This window comes from Pogoniulus pusillus, chromosome 1 (assembly GCF_015220805.1).
Source record: "Pogoniulus pusillus isolate bPogPus1 chromosome 1, bPogPus1.pri, whole genome shotgun sequence".
NCBI lineage: Eukaryota > Metazoa > Chordata > Aves > Piciformes > Lybiidae > Pogoniulus > Pogoniulus pusillus.
In genome coordinates this window covers 18,650,024-18,669,382 of record NC_087264.1, presented here as the reverse complement: position 1 = coordinate 18,669,382, position 19,359 = coordinate 18,650,024, and the positions used below count along the sequence as shown (strand labels likewise).

Below are 19,359 nucleotides of genomic sequence, written 5' to 3'. Positions count from 1 at the left end.
TCAGCTCCCACCCAGTGCCCCTTGTGCTGTCCCTGGGCATCACCCAGCAGAGCCTGGCTCCAGCCTCCTGCCACTCACCTGCACATCTTGATAACCACTGCTGAGGTCACCTCTCAGTCTCCTCCTCTGCCAGCAGCACAGCCCCAGCTCCCTCAGGCTCTCCTCCTAACAGAGCTGTTCCATTCCCTTCATCAGCTTTGTGGCTCTGTGCTGGACTCTCTCAAGTACTTCTATGTCCCTCTTGAACTGGGGGGCCCAGAACTGGACACAGTACTCCAGATGTGGCCTCATCAGGACAGAGTAGAGGGGCAGGTAACCCTCTCAACCTACTAACCACAGCCCTTCTGATGCACCCAGAATGGCACTGGCCCTCCTGGCCACAAGAGCACACTGATGGATCATGGGCAACCTCCCATCCACCAGGACCCCCCAGACCCTTTTCCCCTTCACTCCTTCCAACAGCTCAGTCCCCAACCTATCCTGCTCCCTAGGGTTGTTCTTTCCCAGGTGCAGGACTCTTTACTTGCCCCTGTCAAAGTCAGAATCATAGAATCATAGAATCAACCAGGTTGGAAGAGACCTCCAAGATCACCAGTCCAACCTAGCACCCAGCCCTGGCCAGTCAACCAGACCATGGCACTAAGTGCCTCATCCAGGCTTTGCTTCAACACCTCCAGGGATGGTGAGTCCACCACTTCCCTGGGCAGCCCATTCCAATGCCAATCACTCTTGCTGTGAAGAACTGCTTCCTAATATCTAGCCTGAACCTCCCCTGGCACAACTTGAGACTGTGTCCCCTTGTTCTGTTGCTGGTTGCCTGGCAGAAGAGCCCAACCCCAGCTGGCTACAGCCTCCCTTCAGGTAGCTGCAGACAGCAATGAGCTCTGCCCTGAGCCTCCTCTTCTGCAGGCTGCACACCCCCAGCTCCCTCAGCCTCTTGTCTTAGGGTTTATGTTCTTTCAGCTTCTCCCTGCCCAGCTCTCAGCCTGTCCCAGTCTGGCTGAACAGCAGCACAGCTCTCTGCCGTGGCAGGCACTGTGCCCAGCTTGGTGCCATAGGCGGGCAGGAGGTGAAGTGTGTGCACAAGCCTGTTGAGCATGAAAGATGCGTGCTTCATTCCAGCAAACATGGCTTTGTATGGGATCTGTTTGGCTTTTCTTTGGACCTCTTTCAGCCTTAAAAAAGGGACGTTTTTGGATCACACCTGACCCATACCACAAAGATGACAACATCCAGATCGGGCGAGAGGTGAAAATCTCCTGCCAGGTGGAAGCCATCCCTTCAGAGGAGCTGACTTTCAGCTGGTTTAAGAACGGGCGCCCCCTGCGGAGCTCGGAGAGGATGGTCATCACCCAGACCGACCCTGACGTCTCCCCTGGCACCACCAACCTGGACATCATTGACCTGAAGTTCACTGACTTTGGCACCTACACCTGTGTGGCGTCGCTGAAGGGAGGAGGCATATCAGACATCAGCATCGACGTCAACATCTCCAGCAGTACAGGTAAGGAGCTTCTCTTTGCTGGCACTTCAAGTGCACAGAATCACCACAAGCAAACAGTCCCTCCCAGCCTTCCTGTAGGTCTGTTTCAGATATTACAGAATCACAGAATCAGAGTGCCAGGGGCTGGAAGGCACCTCCAAAGCTCATCCAGTTCAACCCCCCTGCCAGAGCAGGATCTCCTAGAGCAGATCACACAGGAACACAGGAACATCTCCAGAAAGGGAGACTCCACAGCCCCCCTGGGCAGCCTCTTCCAGTGCTCTGTCACCCTCACAGGGAAAAAAATCCTCCCCATGTTTCCATGGAACTTCCTCTGCCTCAGCTTCCACCCATTGCCACTTGTGCTGTCCCTGGGCATCACCCAGCAGAGCCTGGCTCCAGTCTTGATAACCACTGCTGAGGTCACCTCTCAGTCTCTCCTCTCCCAGCAGCACAGCCCCAGCTCCCTCAGGCTCTCCTCCTAACAGAGCTGTTCCATGCCCTTCAGCAGCTTTGTGGATATAGCCAAGCTGTGGCTTTCCTTGACTCAAAGAAACAAGGCATGTCCACAGAGTCTCAGCTTGATGACATCAGAGTCTCACAGAATGGTTTGGGTTCGATTGAACCTCTCAAAGTCATCTGTGTTGATGTGTTTGGATGTGGTGCTTGGAGATATGGTTTAAGGTGAATCTTGTGGAGTAGGTTGGACTTGTTGATCCTGAGGGGCTGCTCTCTTTTCTTAAAGAGAGACTGTTGGTCCAGCTTGCTTTTGCCAACAGGCAACAGGTTGAAGGTCTCTATTATGTGTGTTTCCAGAGCAAGGATTGAAAAGTTTCTCTCTCATGGAGGCTGTGGCTGCTCCCTCCCTGGAGGTGTTTGAGGACAGGTTGGATGGGGCCTTGAGCGACCTGTTCTAGTGGGAGGTGTCCCTGCCTGTGGCACAGGGGGATTGGAACTGCCTGAGCTTTGAGATCCCTTCCAACCTAAACCATTTTATGACTTGTTTTTGTTGGAAGTAGGCCTTCAAAATCAAGTCCAACCGTTGACCCAGCACTGCTAGTTCACCACTAAACCATGCCCCTCAAATGGCATCTACACATCTTTTCAGGCCCTGCAGGGATGGCAGCTCCACCACCTCCCTGGGCAGCCTGGCCACTTGTTGCTTCCAACAAAGAAATTTGTTCTGATATCCAACCTGAACATTGCTGGCCCAACCTGAACATCCCCTGGCCCAACCTGAACATCCCCTGGCACAATCTGAGCATCCCCTGGCCCAACCTGAACATCCCCTGGCCCAACCTGAACATCCTCTGGCCCAATCTGAGCATCCCCTGGCACAATCTGAGCATCCCCTGGCCCAACCTGAACATCCCCTGGCCCAATCTGAGCATCCCCTGGCACAATCTGAGCATCCCCTGGCCCAACCTGAACATCCCCTGGCACAACCTGAACATTGCTGGCCCAACCTGAACATCCCCTGGCACAACCTGAACATTCCCTGGCCCAACCTGAACATCCCCTGGCCCAATCTGAGCATCCCCTGGCACAACCTGAACATCCCCTGGCCCAACCTGAACATCCCCTGGCCCAATCTGAGCATCCCCTGGCCCAACCTGAACATCCCCTGGCCCAACCTGAACATCCCCTGGCACAATCTGAACATCCCCTGGCACAACCTGAACATCCCCTGGCCCAATCTGAACATCCCCTGGCCCAACCTGCACATCCACTGGTGCAATTGAACATCCCCTGACACAACCTGAACATCCACTGGCCCAACTTGAATATCCACTGGCACAATTGAGCATCCCCTGGCCCAATTTGAACATTCCCTGGCACAACCTGAACATCCACTGGCCCAACTTGAATATCCACTGGCACAATTGAGCATTCCCTGGCCCAACTTGAACATCTCCTGGCACAACCTGAACATCCTCTGGCCCAACCTGAACATCGCCTGACACAACCTGAACATCCTCTGCCCCAACCTGACCATGCCCTGGCCCAATTTCAGGCCATTCTACCTCCTGATACTTAGAAGAAGAGATCAGCTCTCAATCCTGCCTCCTTTCAGGGAACTGTAGAGAGCAGTGAAGCCTCCCCTCAACCTCCTCTTCTCCAGTTGCCAAGAGCTGATGTGCAGTTAACAGATACTTTAGATTTCCCTGCCAATAGTTGACTTCACTATTAACCCATGTAAGTAAAATGATCTAGAACACAGCAGGATGCAGATTCATTTTCTTGCCCTCCCCAAAAATAAACCCCAAAAGGAGTTGCAACCAGAAAAAGAAAAAAAGGAGTTATTGCTGCTTGATATCTTGGGAGAAGGATGAGAAAAAGAGGCATTTTTGTTCTCAGAACCCATTTTATGTTAAAATACAGAGGGAAGTGGTGTGGGTTTTGTATCTGCTCTCCATCCTGGCTGTTCTAAGAAGGGTTGCTGTGTTTCTCAGATCCTGCTTGTTGCCCACTGGGGATGGAGGGTTTAGAAGCAAGACAACAAAGAGCACGCTGGAAAACAGCTTTCTGAGCGTGGAAGGAAGATGTTGAATAGGCATCTACTGACCCCTTTTTGTAACCAGACAGGTTCAAATTGATGCTTTCTGCTTTTGCTGACAGATAAAATGCACACTTCTGCCTCAAACAGTACAGCCACAGCTCTCTTCCTCCCAGGTTTTACACTGTCAGGTATGTTCTGCAATTAGATGTCCCTGCCCACTGCAGGGGGGTTGGACAGAGTGAGGATCCCTTCCAGTTTGATGTCTTCTATGATTCTACAATTCTTGGTCACCATTCCTGGAGGTGTTCAAGCAAAGCCTGGATGAGGCACTTAGTGCCATGGTCTGGTTGCTTGGATAGGGCTGGGGGATAGGATGGACTGGATGAGCTTGGAGGTCTCTTCCAACCTGCTTGATTCTATGATTCTATGATTCCATATCACATCTAAACAATCCTTCTTGATTACTGCTTCATGATCAATTGTCAATTAGATAATCATCAAATGGTTTGGGTTGGAAGGGATCTTAAAGGTCTTGCAGTCCTGTGTGCAGTTCTGCAGCCCCCAACACAAGAAGGACATGGAAGTATTTGAGCCAGTCCAGAGAAGGCCACCAAGATGCTCAGAGGGCTGCAGCAGCTCTGCCATGAGCACAGGCTGAGAGAGTTGGGGCTCTGCAGCCTGGAGAAGAGAAGATTTTCAGGAGACCTTGCAGTGGCTTTCCAGGATCTGAAAGAGGCTCCAGGAGGGCTGGGGAGGGACTTATGACAAGGTCTTTTCATGCCAGGACAAGGAGGAATGGGTTTAAAGTGGCAGAGGGGAGATTGGAGGTGGGTGTTAGGAAGAAGTTGTTTGCAGTGAGGGTGGTGAGACACTGGCACAGGTTGCCCAGGGAGGTTGTGGAGCACAGAAGCACAGAATGGCATCAAAGATCACAGGGGGATTAGAACAGAGGCTCATCAAATGGTTTGGTTTGGGTTGGAAGGGACCTCAAAGCTCAGCCAGTTGCAACCCCCTGCTATAGGCAGGGACACCTCCCACTAGAACAGGTCACTCAAGGCTATCTTTGATCACATTCTGTGCTTCTGTGCTCTGCAACCTCTCTGGAGGTGCCTTGAGTGACCTCCAAAGATGTCCTTTGCAGTGAGGGTGGTGAGACACTGGCACAGGTTGCCCAGGGAGGTTGTGGAGCACAGAAGCTGATCAAAGATCACCTTGAGCAACCTGTTCTAGTGGGAAGTGTCCCTGCCTATAGCAGAGAGTTGGAACTGGCTGAGCTTTGAGGTCCCTTCCAACCCAAACCATTCTATGATCCACTGATCATCCAGTTCTAATCCCCCTGCCATAGGCAGGGAAACCTTCCACTAGACCTGGTTGCTGAAGACCTCATGCAGCCTGGCTTTAAACAGCTCCAGGGAAATTGTAACACAGGAGCCTGCCCAACACCTGGCCCTGAATACAAGAAGGACATGGAACAGTTGCAGAGAAGCTCACAAAAGGATCAGAAGGATGGGGCATACAAAGAGTGGCTGGGGAAACTGAGATTGTGCAGCTTGGAGAAGAGAAGACCCCAGGGAGGCCTTCTGTGGGCCTTGCAGTACCTGAAGGGAGCCTTTAAGACATCTGTGGAGTGGCTGTTTCCCAGGCTATGTGATGACAGGACAAGGGGCAGTGGTCTGAAAGCAAGGTAGATTTAGATTGGACATTAGGAAGAAGGTAGAGCAAGGTAGATTTAGATGGGAAATTAGGAAGAAGGTAGAGCAAGGTAGATTTAGATGGGACATTAGGAAGAAGGTAGAGCAAGGTAGATTTAGATTGGACATTAGGAAGAAGTTCTTTACTGTGAGGGTGGTGAAATGCTGGAGCAGGTTACCTGGGGAGGTGGTGGAGACCTCACGCCTGGAGGCATTCAGGGTCAGGCTTGATAGGGCTCTGAGCAGCCTGTTCTACTTGAACATGTCCTTACTGACTGCAAGGGGTTGGACAAGATGAACTTTAAAGGGCCCTTCCAACCCAAGGCATTCTATGATTTGATGATTCAGTATGATGCTGGAACCACAGATCCCACCTGAGCACCAGTGTGCTTCAGACATCAGTCTGGGTGGTTTGACCACTTACAGGATTTGATGAAGAATATTATGTACTTGGAGACAGGCAGGTGAGACAGGGCTGAGCTCTGGGTTACAGGCTCACAGGCTCACAGGATGTCAGAGGTTGGAAGGGACCCAAGCAGATCATTGAGTCCAGCCCCTTTGCTAGAGCAGGACCACACAATCTAGCTCAGGGCACACAGGAACACATCCAGACAGGCCTGGAAAGGCTCCACACAAGGAGACTCCACAACTTCTCTGGGCAGCCTGTGCCAGTGCTCTGGGACCCTCACAGGCAAGAAGTTCCCCCTTGTGTTGAGGCAGAACCTCTTTAGCTGCAGCTTCCATCCATTGCTGCTTGTCCTATCCCAGGGAGCAGTGAGCAGAGCCTGTGCCCCACTCCTGGCAGTCCTCAGATACTTGCAAACATTTATCACATCCCCTCTCAGTCTTCTCTTCTCCAGAATAAGCAGCCCCAGGTCCCTCAGCCTCTCTCCATAAGACATGTCCTTCAGTCCCCTCATCATCTTCATAGCTCTCCTCCAGCAGATGCCTGTCCCTCTTCAACTGGAGAGACAAAAACTGAAGGCAGTCTCAGGATGAGGTCCCAGCAGGGCAGAGTAGAGGCAGAGGAGAACCTCCCTTGATCTGCTGGACACACTCTTCCTAATACAGCCCAGGATCCCATTGGCCTTCTTGGCCACAAGGGCACAGTGCTGTGCCATGGATAAGTTGTTACCCACCAGGACCCCCAGGTCCCTCTCCACAGGGCTGCTCTCCAGCAGATCACCTCCCAGCCTGGACTGGTGCAGTTTGTTATTGTTGCCCAGGTGCAGGACTCTGCCCTTGTCCTTGTTGAACTCCATCTGGTTCCTCTGTGCCCAGCTCCCAGTCTGTCCAGTCTGTCTGCTTCAGACATCAGTCTGGATGGTTTGACCACTTACAGGAGTTGATGAAGGATATTGTGTACATGGAGACAGGCAGGTGAGACAGGACTGAGCTGTGGGTTAGATAAGAGCTAGTAAGTAAAGCCATGTGCTTAAGGGGCTGGCCACACATGGACACACGTTGGGATTCCAAACTTGCTACCTGTGCCCAGTGACAGCACAAGGGACAACAGGCACAAACTGGAAGCTGTTGAACCTGGAAAAGAGCAGACCCAGAAGGCATCTTCTTAATGCTCAACAAGAGCTAATGGACAGGTAAATAATGACCAAACAAGAAGGAATGGCCTCAAGCTGCACCAGGGTGGGATTAGACTGGACATTAAGAAGAATTTTTTCCCAGCAAAAGAGGTCAGGCACTGGAATGAGCTGCCCAGGGAGGTGGCTGAGTCACCAGCCCTGGATGTGTTCAAAGGTGTTTTGAATGTGGTGCTTGGGGATATGGTTTAGGGTGAACCTTGTGGAGTAGGGTTATTGGTTGGACTTGGTGATCCCAAGGGTCTTTTTCAACCTGAATCTTTCTATGATTCTGTGACCTGTGAAGGCCAACAGGATGGGACCAGACTCTTGCCAGTGCTGGCCAGTGACAGGACAAGGGGTAACAGGCACAAACTACAGCCCAGGAGGTTCCATCTGAAGGTGAGGAGAAACCTGTTTGGGGTGAGGGTGCTGGAGCCCTGCAGCAGCTCCCCAGAGAGGTTGTGGAGTCTCCTTCTTTGGAAAGATTCCAGACCCACCTGAACACTGTGATCTTGGGCAAGCTGCTATGGGTGACCCTGCTTGAGCAGAGGGATTGGACTGGAAGATCTCCTTCTGTGGAGAGATTCCAAAGCCAGCTGGACATGGTGATCCTGGGCAAGCTGCTGTGGGTGATCCTGCTTTAGTTAGGGGGTCGGACTGGATGATCTCCAGAGGTCCCTTCCAAAGTCACATTCTGTGACTTCATAACACTGAAGGAAATCAGAAAAGTGGAAGAAAACCTCGAATTTGGGATCAACCTTATTTTTTTTTACTTTTTAAAGAACCTCTGCCTCTTTGTCTGAGTTCCTCACCCAATGAAGTGGAAACTGAAATGGTTTCAGTGGGCTTTTGAAGGTCATAGAATCATAGAATCAACCAGGTTGGAAGAGACCTCCAAGATCATTGCTGTGGTAATTAGAAAGATGAAGGCCTAGACAGAGTCATGTCTTTCCAAATGCCAGGACTTCCCCTGGTGTATCAGTATCATGCTGTGTCTGTCTGCTGGTTTGGGATAGAGTTGGCTCTAAGATCAACAAAGTTACTGCAGGTACTGCAGGGATATTGCACAGCTCCTGCAGGGCATTCTGCAGTCAGATTCTACCTTTTCCCTCACCAGGCAGAATAATGTTCTCCAGACAGCAGAAGGAACAGAAATACCCTGCAGACAGACAAGGGAATGGTGCAGCAGAGTGGAAGTCAAGTACTTGTAATCTCTCCAACCCTCTCTTCTCATTGTTCATGGAAGCATACAATGGTTTAGGTTGGAAGGGACCTCAAAGCTCAGCCAGTTCCAACCCCCTGCCATAGGCAGGGACAACTCCCACTAGAACAGGTCACTCAAGGCCTCATCCAACCTGGCCTTGAACACCTCCAGGGAGGCTGTGGAGCACAGAAGACAATGGCTTCCTGGCCTGGATCAGGAACAGTGTGGCCAGCAGGACAAGGGAAGTTCTTCTACCCCTGTGCTCAGCACTGCTCAGGCCACACCTTGAGTGCTGTGTCCAGTTCTGGGCTCCTCAATTCAAGAGAGATGCTGAGGTGCTGGAAGGTGTTGAGAGAAGGGCAGCCCCAGGTCCCTCAGCCTCTCCTTGTCAGGCAACAAAGCTGGTGAGAGGCGTGGAGCACAGCCCTGTGAGGAGAGGCTGAGGGAGCTGGGGGTGTGCAGCCTGCAGAAGAGGAGGCTCAGGGCAGAGCTCATTGCTGTCTGCAGCTACCTGAAGGGAGGCTGTAGCCAGCTGGGGTTGGGCTCTTCTGCCAGGCAAGCAGCAACAGAACAAGGGGACACAGCCTCAGGTTGTGTCAGGACAGGTCTAGGCTGGATGTTAGGAGGGAGTTGTTGTCAGAGAGAGTGATTGGCATTGGAATGGGCTGCCCAGGGAGGTGGTGGAGTTGCCATCCCTGGAGGTGTCCAATAAACATTTGGGCATGGCACTTGGGGCCAAGGTTTACTGGCCATGGTGGTGTTGGGTTGATGATTGGACTCAGCGATCTTAGAGTTCTTCTCCAACTGAACCAATTCTATGATTCTGTGACTTAGACACCCCCTTTAGTGGCCATGTATTGTGGTTGCTGTTTTATCACAGAATAGGATGGGATAGGATGTTAGGGGTTGGAAGGGACCCAAGGAAATCATCGAGTCCAATCCCCCTGCCAGAGCAGGCACTCCTATATAACACAGATCACAGAGGACAGGGAACCATGGAATGGTTTGAGTTGGAAGGGACCTTAAAGATTATGAAGTCCCAACCCCATGCCACAGGCAGGAACACCTTCCACTAGACCAGGTCATCCTTAGCCCAATCCAACCTTCTAGGAAGAGGCATCCACAACCTGAGCAACCTCATGCAGCATCTCAGCACCACCTTCACTGTTATATCTTTATGATATCCAATCTAAATCTCCTGTCTTCCATCTCTCTTATTCTTCTCTGGAGGGCTGTGGAGTCAGTTCATCATCTCATGTTGCATATGGCTCATGGAGCTCCTCAGCATGACTCCTGTGAGATCACTGAAAGCTAATTTGGCTAATTTGCTGCTGGCTGTGAACGTTCTGGGTTTAGAATTTGTCTCTTCAGAGGCTGTTGGTGGTTTACAGTATTATCAGAGAGTCATTTTGGCTGGAAAACACCTTTAACAGAATCATAGAATCATAGAATCATAGAATCATAGAATCAAGCAGGTTGGAAGAGACCTCCAAGATCATCCAGCCCAACCTAGCACCCAGCCCTATCCAGTCAACCAGACCATGGCACTAAGTGCCTCATCCAGGCTTTTCTTGAAGAACCCATTAACCCAGCACTGCCAGGTCACCACTGAACCAGGTGGCTGCAGGAACACTCAGAATCACAGAGTCATAGAATGGTCTAGTTGGAAGGGACCTCAAGGATCATCCAGCTCCAAGCCCCTGCTGTAGGCAGGGACACCTCCCACTAGAGCAGGCTGATCAAGGCCTCATCCAACCTGACCTTGAACACCTCCAGGGAGGAAGCAGCCACAACCTCCCTGGGCAACCCATTCCAGTGTCTCACCACCCTCACTGTAAAGAACTTCCTCCTAACATCTAGTTTCAATCTCTCCTCTGTCACTTTAAACCCATTCCTCCTTGTCCTGGCATGACAAGACCTTGTCATAAGTCCCTCCCCAGCCTTCCTCTAGCCCCCTTTAGACCCTGGAAGGCCACTGCAAGCTCTCCTGGAAGCCTTCTCTTCTCCAGGCTGCAGAGCCCCAGCTCTTTCAGCCTGTCCTAAGAGCAGAGCTGCTGCAGCCCTCTGAGCATCTTAGTGGCCTCCTCTGCACTGGCTCCAACACTTCCATGTCCTTCTTGTGCTGAGGGCTCCAGAACTGCACCCAGGACTGCAGGTGGGGTGTGAGGAGAGCAGAGCCAAGGGGCAGAATGCCCTCCCTTGCCCTGCTGCCCACACTGCTCTTGCTGCAGCCCAGCACAGGGTTGCTGTCTGGGCTGCACTCACACTGCAGGCTCCTGTTGAGCTTTTTATCACCCCAGATCCCCAGATCCTTTTCCTCAGGGCTGCTCTCAGCCATTCCCCACCCAGCCTGGAGCTGTGCCTGGGATTGTGCCAACTCAGGTGCAGGACCTTACAGTTGGAAGGGTCTCATCTTGTTTCCTACCTCTAGTAACCCTCAGACAGACCTGCCTGAGGAGCAGTTTAACACACCAGAAAAAATAGAGGTCAGGAGTACAGTGATACCTTCTGCCATCTGACCTTCTGGTGAGTCAATGAATTTAAGTGACAGAGGTTGTCTCAGGCCATTTTATTTAAGAGCCAAGAGAGGACATGTATCAACAGTAGTCCTGGGGTGGGGTTTTTTTTGTGTGCCTCTGCCAGTTTGGAAGGCCAATCATAAAATCATGGAATGGTTTGGCTTGGAAGGGACGTTAAAGATCATCCAACTCCACTGCCATGGACAGGGACACCTCCCACTAGAACAAGTCACTCAAGGTCTCATCCAACCTGGCCTTCAACACCTCTAGGGATGTTGTGGAGCACAGAAGCACAGAAGGTGATCAAAGATCAAAGATCACCTTCTGAGCTCCACAATCTCCCTGAGCAACCTGTGCCAATGTCTCACCACCCTCACTGGAAAGAATTTCTTCCTCAGCTCCAGTCCACATCTCCTCTCTTCCAACTCAAAGCCCACATAAAATGTCCCTCCTCATCTTTTCTGTAGGTACCCTTCAGGCTGTGGGCAGCCTGCTCTAGGGTAGGGTGTCCCTGTCCATGGCAGTGGAGTTGGAACTAGATGTTCCTTGTGCTCCCTTCCAACCCTGACTGATTCTATGATTCTATTCTATGATTCCCCTGGAAGTCTTCTCTTCTCCAGGCTGAACAGCCCCAACTCTTTCAGCCTGTCCCCATAGAGGAGGTGCTTCAACCTTATGATCTTCTTTGTGGCCTTCTCTGGACCTGCTCCAGCAGTTCTATATGCTTCTTGTGTTGGGGTGATGGTTCTAAAGTTGGTGCTACTTTGGTGTAGCTCACACTTTGTTCTTACACATAATCATAGAATCAACCAGGTTGGAAGAGACCTCTAAGCTCAGCCAGCTCAACCTAAAGGTCTTAGAAGACAATCTAAAGGCTTTAGAATCAACCAGGTTGGAAGAGACCTCCAAGATCATCCAGTCCAACCTAAAGGTCTTAGAAGACAATCTAAAGGCCTTAGAATCAACCAGGTTGGAAGAGATCTCCAAGATCATTCAGTCCAATCTAAAGGTCTTAGAAGACAATCTAAAGGTCTTAGAATCAACCAGGTTGGAAGAGACCTCCAAGTTCATCCAGTCCAACCTAGCACCCAGCCTTATCCAAGCAACCAGACCATGGCACTAAGTGCCTCATCCAGGCTTTGCTTCAACACCTCCAGGCACGGTGACTCCACCAGCTCCCTGGGCAGCCCATTCCAATGCCAATCACTCTCTCTGCCAACAACTTCCTCCTAACATCCAGTCTATACATTCCACATTAGGTAACAGATTTAACTATTAAGAGTAGTAACTTACTCTTTTAGCCACTTGCTGCATGAGTAAGGTAATATTTGTTGTTGCCAACACAGGATTTAGCTAATTTATCATTCTGAACATGCAGGAGAAGAATTGACCTTTCTTTGCAGCAGACTCTGTAGATGGTCCTGCAGGAGACATGCTGATGCCTCATCCAGGAAGGCTGAGCCCCTTCAAGACCCTGCTTGTGCCGCAGCAGCACCCGGTGGGAGAGGGAGGATGGGACAGTTGGCAGCACCCTGATACAGCTGACAATGCCCCACCATGGCCAGCAGCACCCCACAAGAATTGGCTTGGTATGGCTGGCAACACCTTGCTTGTTTCTCCTTGCTTGGCCAGCTCCCCTTTCTGCTTGCCCCACTGGCGCGCCTTTGGTAGCACAGCCATGTTCATGCAGCTCTGCTCCTGCACCTTTCTCATGCACTGGAACTTGTGCCCCCTTGTTCACCTGCTTCTGATGATTTGTTTTTGCTTGCCCACCCTTGCCCAGACATCCTTTCTTCTGTTATTGCTCTCCACAGCCTCAAGTTGTGCCAGGGGAGGTCTAGGCTGGATGTTAGGAGGAAGTTGTTGTCAGAGAGAGTGATTGGCATTGGAATGGGCTGCCCAGGGAGGTGGTGGAGTCACTGTCCCTGGAGGTGTTGAAGCCAAGCCTGGATGAGGCACTTAGTGCCATGGTCTGGTTGATTGGCCAGGGCTGGGTGTTAGGTTGGACTGGAGGAGCTTGGAGGTCTCATTCAACCTGATTGACTCTATGAATCTATGATTCTATTCCACATCTGTCTGGCAGGAGGTTGAAATGAGGTGGAGGTTGGTCTCTTTTCCCAAGCAGCAAGGTGTAAGACAAAAGGAAGTGGCCTCAAGTTGCACCTCCAGGGGAGGTTTAGGTTGGGCATGACAAATGGTGAAATACCAGAACAGGTTACCCACAGGTGTGGTTGAAGCCCCATGCTGGAGGCATTCAGAGTCAAACTTGATGGGAGTCCTGAGTTACCTGTTCTAGTTGGAAGTATCTCTGTTCACTGCAGGGGAGTTAGAGGATATAACCTTCAAGGGTCCCTTCCAACCAGCTGCATTCTCTGATTCTGCCACATGAGGAACAGTTTCTTCCCCATTAGGGTTGCAAGGCCTGGAACAGGCTGCCAAGGGCAGTGGTAGATTCCCCATCTGTGGAGGGGCTTCAAAGATGTGGTGCTGAGGGACATGGCAGTGCTGGGTTAATCGTTGGACTTGATGGTCATAGAATCCTAGAATCATAGAATCATAGAATCAAGCAAGTTGGAAGAGACCTCCAAACTCAGCCAGCCCAAACTAGCACCCAGCCCATGCCACTCAACCGGACCATGGCACTAAGTGCCCCATCCAGGCTCTGCTTCAACACCTCCAGGGATGGAGACTCCACCACCTCCCTGGGCAGCCCATTCCAATGCCAATCACTCTCTCTGACAACAACTTCCTCCTAACATCCAGCCTAGACCTCCCCTGGCACAACTTGAGACTGTGTCCCCTTGTTCTGTTGCTGGGTGCCTGGCAGAAGAGACCAACCCCACCTGGCTACAGCCTCCTTTCAAGTAGCTGCAGACAGCAATGAGGTCTGCCCTGAGTATCCTCTTCTGCAGGCTCCCTCAGCCTCTCCTCACAGGGCTGTGCTCCAGGCCCCTCCTCAGCCTTGCTGCCCTTCTCCAAACACCTTCCAGCACCTCAACATCTCTCTTGAATTGAGGAGCCCAGAGCTGGACACAGCATTCAAGCTGTGGCCTGAGCAGTGCAGAGGACAGGAGCACAATAACCTCCCTTGTCCTGCTGGCCACACAGCTCCTGAGCCAGGCCAGGATGCCATTGGCTCTGCTGCCCACCTGGGCACACTACTGCCTCATCTTCAGCTACTATCCACCAGCACCCCCAGATCCCTCTCTGCCTGGCAGCTTCCCATCCACTCTCTCTTGCAGGCTTGTTGGGGCTTCTTCCACAGCAAGCTCAGCCTCCTGGTCCTGGGACCTCCATAGATTTGGGTTGTAAGAAAATAAACTCTTCAAACAACTATTTTCTTCTCAATTCCCAGGCTCAGCTATCTCCATCCTTCCCCAGCTTCCTGATTTCCCTGTGGACATTGCATTGATTTGAGTTTCTTTTGTGGCTTTTCTTTAATCAGCTTTATTGTTTATGAGCACAAGTCACACATGATCAAGCTGCCAGTGCCTGTCACTTGGTGTTTCTCAGTCCCCCACAGACCCTGCTGTTTTTTTGACCCTGTATAGCTAATTTAAGCCAAATTTGACAGCAGAGTAGACACCTCAGACATAATTAAGTACCTGAGAGTTTGTGCACATAAATAAGTGGGTAGAGAAAAAGGGAAAGCCCACCCAAAGTTCTCCCTGAGCAAAGGTCCTGTCTAAAGAAGATCATAGCATGGTTTGGATTGGAAGGGACCTTTGGAGGTCCAATCTCTCTGCAGTCAGCTGGGACATCTGCAACTACAGGAGGTTACTCAGAGCCCCCAGAAATCTGACCTATAATGCTTTTAGGGATGGTGCTTCCACCGCCTCTCTGGGCAACATGGGCCAGGGTCTCAGCATCCTCACTGTGAAAAAGTTCTTCCTTCTCTCCAGTCTGAATCCTCCTTTAGTCTCAGGTCATCCTCCCTTGGTCTGTCACAACAGGCCCTGCTCAAAAGTCTCTCCCCATCTTCTGGGGAGGAAGCTGTTCACCATGAGAGTGGTGAGAGGCTGGAATGGGTTGCCCAGGAAGGTGGTTGAGGCCCCATGGCTGGAGGTGTTTAAGGCCAGGCTGGCTGAGGCTGTGTGCAGCCTGCTCTAGGGTAGGGTGTCCCTGCCCATGGCAGGGAGGTTGGAACTGGCTGCTCCTTGTGGTCCCTTCCAACCCTGACTGATTCTGTGATTCTATGATCTTTCTGATTGTCCCCTTTAAGCACTGAAGGGCCACCAGCAGGTCATCCCTGAAGGCTTCTTATCTCCAGGTCAGACAACTCTGATCTCTCAGCCTGTCCTCACAACAGAGAGCTTTCAGCCCTCCCAGCATTGCTGTGGCCTCCTGTGGCCCTACTCCAACAGGTCCCTGTCTTAGCTTTGTTGAGGACTTCAGAGCTGGCCCCAGCACTGCAGGTGAGGTCTCAGCAGAGCAAAGGGGCAGAATCCCCTCCCTGCCCCTGCTGCCTGCAGTGCTGGGGATCAGCCCAGGGCAGAGCCAGCTCTGGGCTGCAAGCGCTCAGTGCCAGCTGCTGTCCAGCTTCTCACCCTCACGTCCTTCTCCTCAGGGCTGCTCTCCAGCCCTTCATCCCTCAGCCTGGATTATTACCTGGCATTGCTCCAATCCAAGTCCAGGACCTTGCTCTTGACCTTAAGTTAACAATGATCATAGAATTAAGTTAACAATAATAATAGAATTATAGAATGCATTGGGTTGGAAGGGTCCTTCCTAGGTCATCTTGTCCAACCCCCCTCCCCCCCGAATCAGACAGGAGGCAATCAGCATCTCTGTTATGTAGGATCTACAGACAGATTCCTTGTCCCTCCTCTCTCCCTTCTCTGTTTCCAGTAATGAGACCATTAGCCAAGGCAGCAAACCATCATAATCTCTTAGCTGGCTCACAACATGACCTTACAAGTTGTGTGGCAGATATGGCATGAGAGAAGAGCAGTCACAGGGCAGTTGAAGGTATCACTGATCCAACCTATCTTATCAGCCTGCTTGCTCTGTGGCCCTTATCTTGGCAGAGTGCAGGTTCTGCAGTGCTGTTATCTCTGATTTTCAGAGGGAAAACTGACTTAGGGAGAGAGCCAATGACATGCTCACAGCTGCACAGGACCTTTTTGGTGTGCGTCTTCTTTCTCGTCCAAAAGGTGCATGTCCTCCTCTGCTATTCCCTCTCCTCCTTCTCAGATGCCTCCAGGAGCTGTGTGAGCATGAGATGCAGAGTTCTTGATTAGAATCAGCATCATAGAATTGGTTTAGTTGGGAAAGACCTCTAAAGCCATCAAATCACCAACCTAAGAGCACCACAGCCATTAAACCATGTCCCAAAGTGCCACATCCACACAGCTCTTGAACTCCTCCAGGGTTGATGACTCCACCACCCCCTGGACAACCTATTCTTGGTTTCTTCCTGATAATGATTCATAGCCTGCTGTAAATGTCCCCTGCCTTGTGCTCTGGGATATTGTTCTTGACAGGCTCACATAGCTGGAGCTCAGAGTCAGTGCATTCCTGCACCCTCACAATGTGGCTGCATGGGGAGCAAGTCTTCATCATACCCTGGTCACATTCGTACATCTCTGAGGACATTCCTCTCATGGACACAGAATCCCATCATGGCAGGGCTAGGAAGGGTCCTCTGGACATCATCCAACCCAAAAGCAGGGTCACCCTCAGCACCTTGCCCAGGGTGACAATGGCCAGGTGGCTTTGGAGTCACTCCAGAGAAGGAATCATAGAATTGTGAAGGTTGGAAGGGACCTCGAGGATCCTCTAGTTCCATGGCAACATGGGCAGGGGCACTTTCCACTAGATCAGGTTGCACATAGCCACATCCAGCCTGGCCTTAAGAACTTCCAGGGATAGAGCTTCCACCACCTCTTCTGGCAACACATTCCACTGGATCCCTCCACGGTAATCCCATCACTACCTTACATCCTAAAGAGTCCTTCCCCAGCTTTCTTGTAGGCTCCCTTAAAATACTGCAAGGCCACAAGAAGGTCACCTGGGAGCCTTCTCCTCTCCAGACCCAACAGCCCCAACTCCCTCAATCTGTCTCTATAGGAGAGGTGCTCCAGCCCTCTGATCATCCTCGTGGCTCTTCTCTGGACATGTTCCAGCATGTTCACATCCTTCTTGTAAAAGGGGTTCCAAAACTGGACACTACTCCAGGTGGAGTCTCACCAAAATGGAAGTAGAGGAGGAGAATCACCTCCCTGGCCCTGCTTACCACCCTTCTGCTGCTGCAGCCCAGGCTCTGCTTGGCTTTCTGGGCTGCAAGTGCACACTGCTGGCTCTTGTTAAGCTTCTCATCCACCAGCACCCCCAAGTCCCTCTCCTCAGGGCTGCTCTCAAGCCAGTCACTGCCCAGACTGTATCAGTGCCTGGGATTGCCCCAGCACAACCCCAGGGCTCTCATCCTTTCCTCCTCACAGAGATGCTCCAGGGCCCTCAGCATCTTTGGAGCCTCCACTGGAATCTCTTCAGCAGTTTCCTGTCTCTCTTGAACTGCATCCAGGATTGCAGATGTGTCCTCACTAGGGCAGAGCAGAGCAGAGGGGGAGGAGAACAAGTTGATCTCTAAGGTTCTTTGCTGCACAGACCATTGAGTGTGTGATTCTTCAAGCCTACAGTGCTTTAGGCTCCTCCACAGCAGCTAGCAGACCTTCTCCCTCCTGACAGCAGGTGTTTTGTTGGAGGGCTGTAACACCCTGCTCTCGACCTCACACTTCTCACGGTCAGTGAATCCCTGAGACAGCAGAAGGCTGTGCTTCTCCAGGGTAGCTGGAGGTGCCAGAGGGACAGGGAGCAAGAGGAGAGCTACCAGAGTGCCTGGAGCATCCCTACCAACTGAAACATGCTTTGATCAAAGCACATTCACAGCAGGGAGCAGTTCTACTGCCCCGAGTGACAAGAGACAACACAAATGTTGTTTTACTGCTCCAGACAGATCTGTTGTACCATTTGAACTAAGCTGAGAAGCCAAGAGCCAGGTGAGCTGGAAAACATCTTCAGAAGGAAGCTCCTTCCTGCAGGCAGGGCACAGTGTGCTGTCAGAGCTTCTCTTTAAATGCCATTGTCCTCTTTGGAGCAACATCTTTGCCCCAGTTTACTCTCTGCTTTTATAGAGCATTTCTTGGTGTTCAGGAAAAGCCTGGATGAGGCACTTAGTGCCATGGTCTGGTTGACTGGATAGGGCTGGGGGATAGGTTGGACTGGATGAGCTTGGAGGTCTCTCCCAACCTGCTTGGTTCTATGATTCTATTTGGTGTGCTGGCTTTCAGAAGATGAGGTGGAGGTGTCCCACCACAAGCAACTGCCAGATTGTAGTCCAACAAGAGTATGGCTGATTTCACAGCAAAAGCATGGGATGTAGGAATGAGGGAGAGGGAATCATAGAAGCATAGAATTGGTTTGGTTGGTAAAGACCTCTAATAGTCAAACCATCTACCCAACACCACCATTTCCATTAAACAGTGTCACTGGGCATTTGAGGGTCACCTGTCCTGGCCACTCCTCCATGCAGGTACCACTTCTGCCTTCCTGCTCCCCAAAATGATGACACAAGCTGTGGCAGTGCCCTTGGTGTGCAGAGGAGCATGTCTCAGGGAAAGCCTTTCTGCAGCCCAGCCCTTGGCAGGAGCTCTCCCCATCAGCTTCTCCCTGCTGTGTACACCCAGTAGTCACAGTGTGGCCTGAGCAGTGCTGAGCACAGGGGCAGAAGAACCTCCCTTGTCCTGCTGCCCACACTGCTCCTGAGCCAGACCAGGATGCCATTGGCTCTGCTGCCCACCTGGGCACACTGCTGCCTCATCTTCAGCTACTCTCTACCAGCACCTCCAGCTCCCTTTCTTCCTGGCTGCTCTCAGCCACTCTGTCCCCAGCCTGTAGTGCTGCTTGGGGTTGTTGTGACCAAAGTGTAGAACCCTGCACTTGGCCTTGTTCAATCTCATCCCATTGGCCTCTGCTCACCCATGCAGCCTGGCAAGGTCCCTCTGCAGGGCTCTCCTACCCTCCTACAGCTCCACACCTGCTCCCAGCTTGGTGTCATCTGCAAACTGACTGATGCAGGACTCAATCCCCTGGCCCAGATAAAGCACTGGAACAGGATGGGAAGAATGATGGGAACAGACTTCTTAGCAGGGCCTGTCATGACAAGACAAGGGGTGATGGTTTAAATTAAAATGATGAGGCTTGGACCAAATCTAAGGAAGAAATTTTTGATGTTGAGGATGGTGAGACCCTTGCTCAAGATGGTTGCTACCCCAGGTCAGGTTGTCTGGGGCTCTCAGCCACCTGCTGTAGTTGTAGATGTCCCTGCTGATTGCAGCAGGGCTGGAGTTGGACAGAGATGACCTTTAAAGGTCCCTTTCAACC

The 19,359-nt window shown here is 51.5% G+C and overlaps 1 protein-coding gene across 2 annotated transcripts in view; it reads left to right on the top strand.

Moving 5' to 3' along the window:
* MDGA2 (MAM domain containing glycosylphosphatidylinositol anchor 2) overlaps positions 1-19,359 on the top strand; it is a 453,583-nt gene that overhangs the window by 310,147 nt on the left and 124,077 nt on the right. For both annotated transcript variants that reach the window (XM_064142804.1, XM_064142812.1), the window contains exon 7: positions 1,175-1,504. In XM_064142804.1, the coding sequence (XP_063998874.1) occupies positions 1,175-1,504 (330 nt within the window). The remainder of the gene's footprint in view (positions 1-1,174; positions 1,505-19,359) is intronic.